This window comes from Alligator sinensis, unplaced genomic scaffold (genome assembly GCF_000455745.1).
Source record: "Alligator sinensis unplaced genomic scaffold, ASM45574v1 scaffold1133_1, whole genome shotgun sequence".
NCBI lineage: Eukaryota > Metazoa > Chordata > Crocodylia > Alligatoridae > Alligator > Alligator sinensis.
Genome location: NW_005842285.1, coordinates 1,171,035 through 1,184,332, shown reverse-complemented (window position 1 = coordinate 1,184,332; position 13,298 = coordinate 1,171,035). Strand labels below are relative to the sequence as shown.

The 13,298-nt window shown below is 50.6% G+C and overlaps 1 protein-coding gene across 4 annotated transcripts in view; it reads left to right on the top strand.

The window, feature by feature from the left end:
* The window catches only part of TFCP2L1 (transcription factor CP2 like 1), a 53,093-nt gene that overhangs the window by 2,240 nt on the left and 37,555 nt on the right, over positions 1-13,298 (top strand). Inside the window, exons 1-2 of one of the 4 annotated variants that reach the window (XM_025209349.1) lie at positions 37-374; positions 2,198-2,349. In XM_025209349.1, coding sequence (XP_025065134.1) covers positions 367-374; positions 2,198-2,349 — 160 coding nt within the window. In that variant the 5' untranslated portion in view covers positions 37-366. Of the gene's footprint in view, positions 1-35; positions 2,350-13,298 lie in introns of those variants that run through there. The other 3 variants (XM_025209351.1, XM_025209350.1, XM_025209348.1) reach the window with 3 other exon arrangements.

Below are 13,298 nucleotides of genomic sequence, written 5' to 3'. Positions count from 1 at the left end.
TTCCGAGCAAGCGTGCCAACACACATTTTTCCACATTTGTGTTTCTTTGCAGCTGGTTTTTGCTGCTTCTTTATACACACAGAGGTGCTTGGGAGCTGCTGCCTCCATAAATGGGGGAGGAACAAGCCTGGAGAAAAGAGCTGCCTAGAAAAGAGTAGCCTAGCCCTCCGTTCAGAGGCAGCAGGTAGTCTTGGCTCAGCATCGGTCTGATCGGGTGGGATTCCTGCATTAAACACACAAGCAAACAGGACACCGTGCATAGAAGTAGAGCTCAGTGTCAGAGAAGGGAGGAAGGCTAATGTTGCTTCTTATCCTACGGCAGAAAAGAATAGGGCTGCTGGCACTGGCGTCTAGTTCCTTACTCTCATGCTTGGGTATAAATGATTTTGTTCTGACCCATCCTTTTGTAGATAGGGGGGAGGCAAAATACAGCCCATGGGATGTGGCCTGCCAAAGGATTTTATCTGGGCTTCAGAGGGTCCCTCAGCCCGGGCCGTGGTGCGTGAGGCCACTACCACCACCCCCGGGTGCACGGTGGGGCTGGGGTGGCGCGGCAGCTGGAGCTTCCTGGCAGCCTTGCTGGTGGCAGCTCCCTCTGGCTGTCACTACCAGTGTCCCCACCGCCGCCGGACCTGGCTCTGCTGCCCAGGCACCCTGGCCTGGGGGTGCCAGATGGAGCGGGTTGGTAGGTGGGCTCTTCGTGGAGACTGGTCTGGGACCCCTGCGGGCGAATGAGATGGGGCTGTGCGTAGGTGGGGAGTAGCTCCTGGGAGCAGGATGGGCAGGCAGAGACAGAGCCGGGATCGTGGGGCAGTGACAGCAGAGGAACCACGATGCGGGGAGTGTGTCCCCACCCACCCATGGCCCCATCCCATGCCCGCAGGAGTCCTGGGCTGGTCTCTATGTGAAGACCCCACCTGGCCACCCGCTCTGTCTGGTGCCTCTGGGAGTGGATGGGATCTGGGGTGGATAGGATCAATTGCCCCCCTGGTTTGCACCACTCCCTAGGCTGCACCTGGCCAGGTCAGCACACCACCCCGCCACAGCTCACCAAAACTCCCTAAGTGGCCCTCCAGCCCAAATAATTGCCCACCTTTGCTGTAGATCATGATGGATATTGTTTAAGTGTAAGGGGGTCAGGGCTGGGTCTATCGCAGCAGCCCTGACAGCTGGGTGTGTGCATCCGAAATCTGTTGAAATGTTGCAGGTTTTTAATTTAGTACAAGAGAAGGGCTAGGGCAACAGGCAGTTCTGTTTGGGGAAAGCCGGGATGTGGTGCCTGGCTACTCCCTTATGGACCAAAACCCTCAACAGGCTATGGCATTTTGATCGAAGTCCTGGCCCTGCCTGATGTGGGGGTCAAATCCTGTTCAGCGTGGGAGGATGAGGCACATGCAACCCGACTGCCTTCAAAGCGCAGTGATGGGTATAGTGGGGGTCCCTCCCAAGGACCCAACATTGGTTAAGCTGCCACATCTTAACTTACCTTGGCTAGATCGAAATGACCGGGGCGATTGCACTATTAGATATAGAGCTTAATTTTGGGATGGGGAGTGACTAGCTCAGAGCAAGCTTGTTGGTTCTGGATGTTGGAAGTGGTTTCCAGGAAGAGTATTCAGATTGGTGCAGGGTGAGATGGTGCAAGGGTATGGCTAGGAGCCTAGGACCTTGGCCGCAGCGAGGAAAGGCACATGGATATTTGCTTTGTTGAGGAGAGGGACGGTGAGCTAATAGAAGGAACTTAGAAACATGGCCAATTTTACTTAGTTTTAGTAAAAACACAATCCGGTGTTTGGAAGAGAGCTCATTAAGACTTATGTTCAAAATGGTTTAACAATTAAAAAAAAAAAAATGTCTTCATTTTTTTCTTTTAGATGTGGACCCAAACATTTGAAGAGGTTTTTATTATTTAATTTCTCGCTGGGAAGAGGTGGTATTGTGGGTACACACGCTCATCAGACCTGGTGTTTGCCAACTCAATAGATGGTTGGTGATCTTCCATTTTACTAATGCATTAAAATGCAGGGCAAGTGCGTTTGTGGTTGTTTTGTCTGACCCCGGCTCCTTTTTCACCTCTTAGCACGTGTCATGCATTGCTTCTTACATCCAGTGCAAGAGAATTGTTCGCATTTGGGCTCTGACCACGTGTCCCTCTTCAGATGCTGTTACTAAGCGTGTGTTGCTGGTTATGTTTCAGCGATGTCTTGGCGCTGCCGATCTTCAAGCAGGAGGAACCTCAGTTGTCTCCCGAGAATGAAACCAAAGTGCCTCCATTTCAGTATGTTCTTTGTACAGCTACATCCCCTGCCGTGAAGATGCACGAAGAAACCTTGACCTACCTCAATCAAGGTAAGGCTGAAGGGAACATTGATCCGTGATGGAAGGACTGAATCGCGTTCCTGTGCTGCCGTTGGGAGAGGGGGGGAGTCTTTGCATTTTATGGGAACGGGCCAACTCTTCAGCTGCTGTCAGCTGGTGTAAAGGTGCATTGAGTCCTACCAGACTTCCAGCAGTTGAAGATGAGGCCCATAGACTTCCACGTTGCAGGTGTTGCCTTACACTCAGGTCACCTTGAAATTTGGCTTTTGGTGGATGGTGGCATCTCAGTCTGCAGTGAGGGGTGGGTGGGTTATGCAGCCTGCTGAGCACTGAGAAGGGGCAGGGGGGAGAAGTTTGCTGTTGCAAAGCCAGCTGTACGTGCTTGAGCTCTGCAAGAGAGAACGGTAGATGCATTGGCAGGCACGGTGGTCCTTCGCTGGTCCACGAAGAGCGGGGTGTTCATACTGACCCGCTACCTACACAGCTGTGGGATGTTGCTGGTCCGCACTCCACCAGCCTGCCAGCCTAGTATGGTTGTGTTTGGCTGCCAGTGTTGGCTAATTTTGAGCCTGGATGTGCACCCCCACATGGGGTTCACATTCACCTCCGGCCGGCTTTTCACAGGACATAGCACTCCCTGGATCTGAAGTCTGTAGAAGCTGGCTTTATAGCGGCACCTCTCGAGGTGCGAACCATGTCATCACTTCTTTGTTCATGGCCTGGCAAAAAAGAAATGCCTTTGACCTGATGAGCTAGTAAGAAGTCCACCTAACGTCCTCTTCTGCTTCAGCGCAGTGCAGATTGCTCAAGTTCAGGGGACCAAGATGATCCACTGTCAGGGACTCCCGGCTGTCTGATTCTGATGTGGAAGTGAGCCAAGAGATGGTTGAGGAGCTGGGGAATCTTTCTGGGAGAGCCATTTGGGAGGGAAGGATCCTTTACAGTGAAAAGCAGCCAGCCAGGATGCCCTGACACTTAAAGCATCCACCCTTGTCCCTGGGGAGAGGTGGAGGAGTTTTGCTCCTTGTTCTGCACGCGGTAACCCCAAGCTCTGTAAGCCTCTCATCAGCTTTCTGCGAATAGAGCAGTCTAGGCTTCCCTTTGCTCGGAGCGGGCACAAGTCTTCTGATGAAACTGGATTGTGCCTTGGGCCTGCATCCTGTTGCCCCACAATAGCTCTTATTGCAGAAATCATGCGTCTTCTTGTTCACTCCTGCTCCACCTGTGTAAGACGCAGCCTCCTGCCCTGGGTTAGACTAAGGTCACAGCAGTGAGGACAGCAGGAGAAGCGAGCAGAGTTGGGCCAACTCTGTGTACCCTAGACTGGGGGGCAGCACCGTACCTAGACTCCTGGTGGCCCCAGATGAACTTTTAGTATTGGGGCCCCCCTTCACCAGAGATGATATTAGTAATAATAATAATAATAAAAATTACCATTTTCAGGTCCCCTTTCTGTCTGGGTCCCGGGCGGCCGCCCAGTTCGCCCATGCCTGTCTGGCCCTGAGTGGGAGCCAACCTTTCTAGCAGGCATGATGCACATTAAGCCCTCTGATCCCCTTCCCCTGCCCCATCTGTTGCTCTGCTTCCTGTCCTATCCTCAGCCGAGCTGTCTGCCCCTTCCTGACTTGCCGTGTGCCCCATGCAGAGGCTGCCCGTGCCTCTTGTGACACATGGGCAGCATCGTGGCCCACCCTTCACTAGATAGCCCATACCGAGTGGCATTTAAATGCATGGGTATGTTGGTGGAGGGGCAGGGGGTGAGCCCAGGTTTGGCCCTTTTGCTCCTCAGATTGTGAAGCAATCTGGCTGCAGCTATGGGCAGCTGGGCTGATGCATCATAGATCGTGAACAGGATAAATCGGCATGGTTATTCCTTTATTCGAGAGCCATTCCAGGCCATTACGTCAGAAGGGCCTAATCCTGCTCTGTGTCGAGCATGTGTCCCTGGAAGAAGGAAGCGAGAGGAACTGTCTCCTTTCTTGGACATCTAGGCTTGCGCAACGGGGCAGGATTTCCAGTGAGCATTATCCATCCGTATCAGATGAGATCTGCAGCCTCAGGGTGTAGGGCATGGACACCCCGCCTCAAGAGGGTCTTGAGCTCTTTGCAAAACCATATATCCATCCTCAGAGGCCATAGAGGTGAGTCTTCAGCACTAGCTTTGGTCATGCCAAAAAGGGAAGGTGAGCGAACTGAAGATCAGACTCACCGCCTCGAGGGTCTTCTGGCCAGGTCCGTGCCGAGAGCTAGCTGCAGCTCTCGTTCTCTGCCGGGACTGCCTGTCTCCGTGTAGATGAATTTCTTCCCGAGCACCTGTTTAAAGCTACCTAGCCTTCCTCCAGCTGGTTGCTTCTGAGCGCATACTTGCAGGTGGTTCTCTTCTTCTCCCGATACAATCCCCTTTGTAACGGGAAAGTCTCGATTTATCCCTAGTCGACTGGGTGACCTGCGGCATGGTCTTGTATCATATCTCGGATAAACTCTTTGCTCATGCCGGCCTAAAGAAGAGTTGTTAGAGCTCTGCTTGTAGAGCTCATCCAACTCAAAGCAGCAGCCTTTTTTGAGCAAAAGGCCACGTTTGTACTGGGCTAAGGGTTATGTTTAACGTAATATTTCTGGAATATTCAGCAAGGGAGCAACTCCCCCTTTGAATGCGAGTTGGTCTGTTGCTGTTGGTGGTGGGTTTCTAACCCAGGAAGTTGCCTTAAGTTTAAAAAGAAACACATAATTTGCCTTGTAATCCCAGGACAAAGAGTCCTTTTTGAATTGGCAGATGAAGAGCCCTGGTTTTAAATGGGCGCTTGTGTTTGGAAACTCCCAGATAAATGGAGTATTTCATGATAAATGTTTTCTCTCGCATTCATGGCTTCTGTGTCAAAAGCGTCTTCCTGAAGCAAGGACTTCCCTGACGTAGAAAGGTAGGATGCGTGTCTCTCTTTAAGAAAAGAATGAAGTTTTGGGCAAATCTCCTTGTGTTTTGAAAAAAAGTGTCTTGTCTTTTTTCATTGGGGGGTGGGGGGGGAATTCTTGAAGTATAGTAACATTGCCACACAGGTATTTATTCATAGAGAATAAGCAGAATATTCCCAGTCTGTGAGCGTTCATCTAGTCTGAACTTCTGTGTAGTCTCTGGAAAGTCCTTAATTTTGGGTTGAGCTGGAGCGCATTTCCTCAACGTGAATCTGTTCTGGATTTGAGGGGTTCAGACGGTTGAGAATTCACCGTGTCCCCAAAGGGTGTTATTAGATGAGACTTTTATTGCAGAGCATTCGCTTTCACGTACAGACCCTCAGGACTTGTTCAAAGCCACTGTAAAGCTGAGGTGAATTTAATAAAGGCTGGGGAAGTTTAGGAGACTCAAGCTGGACTTGAGGGCGTGGATGAAGGGGGGTCGTGCCCCAGCAAGGCTGTCCGCGTGGAGCGCAGTCCATGCAGTGCCGGGTGTTACGGCTGGCCGGGGTGGTGAAGCTTGTGGCAGGAGAAATAGCACCTCCATGCCTCGTGCAAGACGGCTGTCTTGAGCAAGCAAAGGTGGAGAAGGTTCTTTGCAGCCTGCCCGCTTTGTGCCCTGGCCACAACCACTTAGCAAAACCATTTCTGCCCATGCGCTCCCATTAGGATATTCTTAAAAAGCCCTGATAAAGTGTCTATCTAGCAGAAGCAGTTTTCCTCTTAGTTTTGCTTCTGTGCCCAGTCTTTATCTTGCTTGGTAAAATGCATATCTGAAAACTATGGCTAGTTCTTACCTGAACCTCTGTTACCCAGTTTCCCCATTACCGTGGCTGCCCCATCCTAGTGCTAGTGGAAGCAAGTTGCATTCCTACATGTAGGAGTTGACGATTATAATTTAGACAGCGTTTCCCAACTCCTTGTATTGCTGCTACTCTGTGCTGTCCTTCCCAAGTTAACAACCAGCTTCTTTTTCCCAGCTGTTCCCCCTGCATGGGCACGCGCGCACACTTCGGGCTTTCTTATTTTGCTGGCACGTGATGGCAGGTAAAAGGTACAGTAGCTGCCCCGAGGAATTCTGAAACCGGCTTCAGATATGGCAGAGTCGGGAGACGTGCAAAGGTGCAAGGATAACATTTCTAAACCAGCTCAGGAGGGATGTCATGTGCAGAGGCAGCATGTAGGAGGCCTCAGGGAGCTGATGCAGGACTCTGAGGCTGGCAGTACTGGCTGGGTAAAGGAGGTCTCCTCTCCATGGACTGCCGCTTCGACAGGGTGGAGAGGCTTGCTTGCACCGATGCCCCTAAGAGCAACACTGTTAGGAGTCTTGCACTCCTGGTATGGTCAAAGGTGAGGTATCAGACAAAGAGCAGTACAACACAATGCAAAAACATCAACGGTGGAGCTCTCCCCTATCTTGGGGGTCTTCAAGAGGAGACTGGACAAGCACCTAGCTGGGGTCGTCTGACCCTAGCGCTCTTTCCTGCCCAAGGCAGGGGGTTGGACTCGGTGATCTGCTAAGGTCCCTTCCAACCCTAACGCCTATGAATCTAGGTGGATGCAGAAGACATATGGCTTCAATAGCTGCGAAAGCAGATGAACGCTGCAGTGGAAGAGTAACCCCAGTTGCCTTGGATCTCCTTGCCACCGGGCATAGGCTTCTCCTCCGCCAAGATCCATGCAGTTGCCGATGCCCAGTGGCCTCCTCCTGTAAAACAAGTTGGGTAGGCTCCTTGATCATCCTTGACAGTGAACGATCACCGCCACTGATGATGAAAGGAGGTCTACCATGAAAAAGGAGGATGAGGGGAGGAGAAGGTGGTGATGGGAAGCTTGAATTGAAGTGTGGAGAAGGAAGCAGTGGCGAGATTAAAACAGGGGACTGATGTGGGCTGAACGCCTGGCTAGGAAGATCTTGGGAGTCATGACATCTTTGTACAGCTCAAAGACAGCTTGTGGGTACTAGGGAGGCCACACGCAGAAGGTTGCAGAGTACGGGGTGCAGATGAGCTTGTATCTTTTAGCTGTGCCGATGGAGGGGAAGGTTGAGGGGTAGAAGGGGATGGTGGGGGTGGAAAGAGTTATAGTGACCCTTCCCCAGGATGAGAGGGAGATGAATATAGTGTCCCTTGCAGTCTGGGGGCTGTGGAAATGGTTTGTGGAGGAAGAGAAGGTGTCTAGTTTACTTGTATGTTAAATTGATGGGGAACACCTTGGAGTCCACGGGAGCAAGCTCACAAGCTTAGCGGCTGGAGCTTGAAACCCTTGAAATGCAATCCTAGAACCAGCCTGTACATCAAATAGCCAATGAATTGAATCCTCTGCCTGAGCCCCATGCTCATGCTCTCGCTCTCGCTCTCTCTCATATTTTCTCTCTCCTTTCTGCATTTACTATGAAACTAGAGCTAGAATCTGGTTATGTTTTAGAGTATGATTGTAGCAACAATTCAGGTCACCGGCTTGCAAAGACCAGGTCCCTGCTAGGGGCACTCTATCAATAGAGGAATATTGGCATGGCAAGCTATGCTTATACTGATGTATTAACGCTGCTCACCTAGAGCACAATAACCAATATGGTAAAAGTGTTTAAATAATGGTGTTTATATTATGAGCCCCATGACAGTAGAGCTGTGTCATACAGGGATCACACCCCCTATGTCTTTGGGCAACGTGGAAACTCTTGCCAGCATAATGATTACAGATGTGGCCTAGCATTATAGGTATATTTTTCATGGCTCTTGGCCATGTTGTGTGGATGCAAACGGTTCCACGAGCAAGTTTGGGTCCAGTTGGCTGGACAAGATTTAGACAGGGCTATTGTTTTCAACACGGAGGAGATGGCAATTGCTCTGGTAGGATCTAGTGGACGGAGAATATCTATATCGGATCTCGGGGGTAGTGATAGGGTGAATGAGTCAGTGCCCTTGCCAAACCTGATATCTTCCATTTGACGATCTTGGGACACTTTAATGAGGCATAAGTCACTTCGATAACCTGGAGTTAGCTGTGTTGCTAAAAAAGCTTAATCAAGAGACAAGACCCAACAATTCAAGACTTCTGAGAACAATTGTTGGGGTCTATTTCATTGCTTTTGTTTTTAAGTATCTTCAAGCCATCCCCAATAACCACTAGAAGTGTATCTTTAAAGGTAAAAACCATGAATCTCATGCAAGCACATGCTTTAAGGAACATGACAGCTGTGGTCAGAGCTGTGATGAAGTCAAGAGATTTGACACTGCCGTAGTGAGGCATTATGCCTGATGGGTGATGGGGATGGTAAGGTCCTATTCCCAATCAGCGGCTGGAAGCTGAACTCTTGTGGCCAGGCGTACAAATCTGAACATACCAATAGAAACATGCTTGTCTGGGATTCAGGTTTGCCAAAATCAGTAACATCAACTGCTCATTGTCCTGCCAGATGGCACACCTTGCTTCCTCTTCTAATGAAAAGGAGCAAAGAAGAGAGCAGGGAGAGTTGACTAAAAATGTCTTGAAATGCAAATTATTTAGGGAGATGAAGAAGTCTATAGAAAGAAGTAGAAAGGGAACCTTTGCCATGACTAGAGTTGAAGTTTGCAATCCAGCTCCATGACTTTCTGACAGCTGGAGAATCTGCTCCTACGCCTGGGGGCGTAGAGTTAATGGAAGCAGTTTCTGTGTCGATATTAGCTCATACAGAACATGATTTCTTGAGTTCCTGACTGTAGATGTCCTGGGATGATCCTTTGTTTGCCTGAATGAACTGTGCAGAAGGCTGGGTATTCATCTGTGATCAGGCATGCTGCTCTGCTAATTATAGCTGTAATGGCAAGGATGTTTTTGTTTTGCCTCACCCTGAAAAACTGTCTTGGTCTTCCTAATCATCATTGCCATTATTCACAAGGCTTTGAGTTTTGTAAGAAATGGGCCTGTCTCTGGCACGCCTTTTGCTCATATGATGAGCTCTGAAGATGCCTTAGGATCTTTCCATCTTGGCACATTTTCCAGTTTATTCTAGTTTCCCATAGTTTCCAGGAAGCATTTGCAAAGCTGGATCATCCTTTAAAAAAAAAAAAAAAAATTGCTATAAACCATAAGAAAGTAGAGCTGGAGGGGAGGTCATCTAGTTCAACCCTCTACTCAAGCTAGGATCATCTTTAACTTACTCATCCTAGACTGGTGTTTGTCTAACCTGTTCTAAACCAACCTCTCATACAGCTACCAGACACAATGTCCAGAATATCAAAAATGCCCCAGCTTGCCACAGATAAAGCAGAGGGATGAGAGCACTTTCCATGCCTTGCCAAAGTTTGGATTTTTTGTGGGGTGTCTTTCTGGTGGCATCCAAAACTTTGGGTTTGGAGTTGTCCTGGTTTCTCAGTTGAAGGCGGTCTAGAGAAGTTCGAGATGTCTCAGCCCAATGCCTTCATTTTGCTAGCAGCCTCCCACATACGATGGCTATCTCTCTACTTGACCTCCCAGGACACCTGAGCCTGCCTCAGCACCATCCCTAAGGGCACTAAGCATCTTGCATCAGATGACAAGGAGCTCTGAGCCAAATGGATCATTTGAACTCCTGTGCCTCGGAAGCAGGAATCTCAGTTGCCCTTTAACTAAGGAGACTGCTTGCTCTCCATGCTACCTATTGGTTTCAGTTTAGATAGGGATGATCCTGCCTCAGGCGGGAGGTTGGACTTAGATGACCTCTGGAAGTCCCTTCCAGCCCGACTTCACTGTGATTACACATTCAATCCCATGAGTTTTCCATGCATTCCTTGGCCAGGCAAAGCTTCTACACCAGATTCTGGCCTTGTGCACTGTAAATCAGTGCACACGATTTGATTTGGTGGAATTATATTGGTGTGCATGACATTGAAATTGGGACCCTTGAGTGTAGAGTGCAGCACTGAATTGTCTTGGGTGAGAAGCTGAGATTTTTAGAACATGCCACCAACCTTTGTCACTTGATCTACAGTCCAGACCTGAATTTTTTTTTTTTTTAAATGTCATAGTTTCATAGTTTCATAGTTTTAGGGTCGGAAGGGACCTAATAGATCTTCTAGCCCGACCCCCCGCCAGGGCGGGAGAACAACAAAAAACCCTAAAAACAAAAACGGGACTCAAATGAGTCCAGCCAGGTAAGTATCCAGCCTCTTCTTAAAGATCCCCAGGGTAGGGGCCAGCACCACCTCCCTTGGAAGTTGGTTCCAGCTCCTAGCCGCCCTGACTGTGAAGTAGTTTTTTCGGATGTCCAATCTGTACCTCCTCTCCATCAACTTGTGCCCATTATTCCTTGTTATGCCAGCAGGGGCTAGGGGAAACAGCGTCTCCCCCAAACCCTTCTGGTTCCCCCTAGTGAGTTTATAGACGGTCACCAGGTCCCCCCTCAGCCTTCTCTTGTGGAGGCTGAATAGGTTCAAGTCCCGCAGTCTCTCACTGTAGGGTCTGCCCTGTTGTCCCCGGATCATGCGGGTGGCCCTCCTCTGGACCCTCTCCATGTTGTCCACATCCCTCCTGAAATGGGGCGCACAGAACTGGACACAATACTCCAGCTGCGGCCTGACCAGCGTCGCATAGAGGGGGAGGATCACCTCCCTGGCTCTACTCGAGATGCACCTGTGGATGCACGACAAGGTCCGGTTAGCCCTGCCAACCATGACCTCGCATTGTCGGCCCATGTTCATCTTGGAGTCAATAATGACACCAAGATCCCTTTCCGCCTCCGTGCTCTCAAGTAGGGAGCTCCCCATCTTATAAGTGTGCTGCTGGTTCCTACTACCCAAGTGCAGCACCCTGCACTTGTCCGTATTGAAACGCATCCTGTTCCTGTCTGCCCACCCCTGTAACCTATCCAGATCCTTCTGCAATCTCTCTCTCCCTGCTAGCGTGCTCACCTCCCCCCAAATTTTGGTGTCATCAGCGAATTTAAACAGGTTGCTCTCCACCCCAACATCAAGATCGCTGATGAAGACATTGAACAGCGCAGGGCCCAGGACCGAGCCCTGAGGGACTCCACTACCCACCTCCCCCCAAGTCGAATATGATCCATCCACCACCACCCTCTGAGTGCGACCCTTCAGCCAATCTGCAATCCATCTGACCGTGTAGGCATCTATGCCACAGTCGCCTAGTTTACTAATTAGGATGGGGTGAGAGACGGTGTCAAAGGCCTTGCTGAAGTCCAGAAAGACTACATCCACCGCGACACCTGCATCCATGGCCTTTGTGACCTGATCATAAAAGGCAATCAGGTTGGTCTGACATGATCTCCCCCTAATAAATCCATGCTGATTGCCCCTGAGCATCATCTCGGATGCCGGCCCATCACAAATGTGCTCCTTGATGATCTTCTCAAAGAGCTTCCCCAGGATTGAGGTAAGACTGACGGGCCTATAATTGCCCGGGTCCTCCCTTTTCCCTTTTTTGAAGATGGGGACCACATTAGCTACCTTCCAATCGTCTGGCACCTGGCCCAAGCACCACGATCGCTCGTAGAGCCGTGCCAGGGGCCCTGCAATAACCCCAGCCAGCTCCCTCAGCACCCTGGGGTGGAGAGCATCCGGACCCGCTGACTTGAACGCGTCCAGCCCCTCCAGAAGCTCTCTAACCCGGTCCTCCCCAACCTGAGGTCTGAAGGCGATCCCCTCGCGTCCGGCTTCTATCACAGCAGGGAAGTCCCGGTCCCTGCACAAGAAAACGGAGGTGAAGAATTGGTTAAAGAGGTCCGCTTTATCCTCTGACGCAACCACCAGATTGCCCCGCATATCCTGCAGGGGCCCCACATTACCCGGCGCCTTCTTCATCCTCCCAATATATTTGAAAAAGGACTTTTTGTTATCCTTAATCCTGGACGCTAATCCGAGCTCTATCTCCGCCTTGGCCTTCCTAACAGCCCGCCTGCAGGCCCGAGCAGAGGAGGTATACTCCTCTTTGGAGATTACACCCCCCTTCCACCGGGCGTACGCCACCCTTTTGGCAAGCAGGCATTCCCGGACACCCTTGGTGAGCCAGGGGGGCTTTTGGACACTCCTGCCCGCCTTGCTTCTTGTCGGGATGGACACCCCTTGGGCCCCGAGTATCGTTTCCTTAAGGAACGACCACTCCTCTTGGACGCTGAGTTCCTCTGCCCTCAAGGACCCCAGTTCCTCTCCCACTAATCTCCTCATCTCACTGAAGTTGGCCCTCCTGAAGTCTAGGGCTACCACCTTGCTGCGGGCCCTTGACACTCTGCGCTGGATGGTGAATTCCAGCACGCGATGATCACTATTGCCCAGGTGGTCAAGAACCTGGAGGCCTCTTACCAGGTCGTCGCCTGCGGCCAGGACCAGGTCCAGCAGAGCATCTCCTCTGGTGGGACTGTGCACCTCCTGAATCAAGTGGAGGTCCTGCAACTCGGCCAAGAACCTCCTGGAGCGGTCCGTCCCGGCTGACTGCTCCTCCCAGCATATGTCCGGGTAATTAAAATCGCCCATGACAACTACATCCCTTGCTTTTAGTGTCTCCGCAAGCTGGCCTGAAAATTCCCTGTCCAGCTCCTCCTCTTGATTGGGGGGTCTGTAATAGACCCCCACCGTCAAATCCCTCTCGCCTTGCCCCCCCTGGATCTTGACCCAGAGCACTTCAGCTTGCCCTTCCCCTGACCCCATTCTGCTGGCAGAGGATGTGTAGTGCTCCTTGACATAGAGTGCCACCCCCCCCCTTTCCTGCCTTCTCTATCCCGCCTGTACAGCCTATAGCCCCTAATGTTAACTGCCCAGTCATGGGACGAGTCCCATGTCCAGGAATTCAGGTTTTTTTTCCTATGCTACTTCTGTCTTTGGTTTCTTAATCATTTTACCTATCAATCTGGGAGGGGTGGGATAATACCTATGTACCAGTTGGCTTCCTACCTTGGATTGTCTTGAGAAGCTTTTTCTAGGTAGAAAAGACATAGTTATGGGGATATTGTTAGTTTTGGCAGAACAAGGCTGTTCTTCTGATGTCTTTTTGGATAGGCAAAGGCTGACCTGTGTAAATGTTGTTGAGAATTTCCCCTTTCTTGGGAGTGGGTC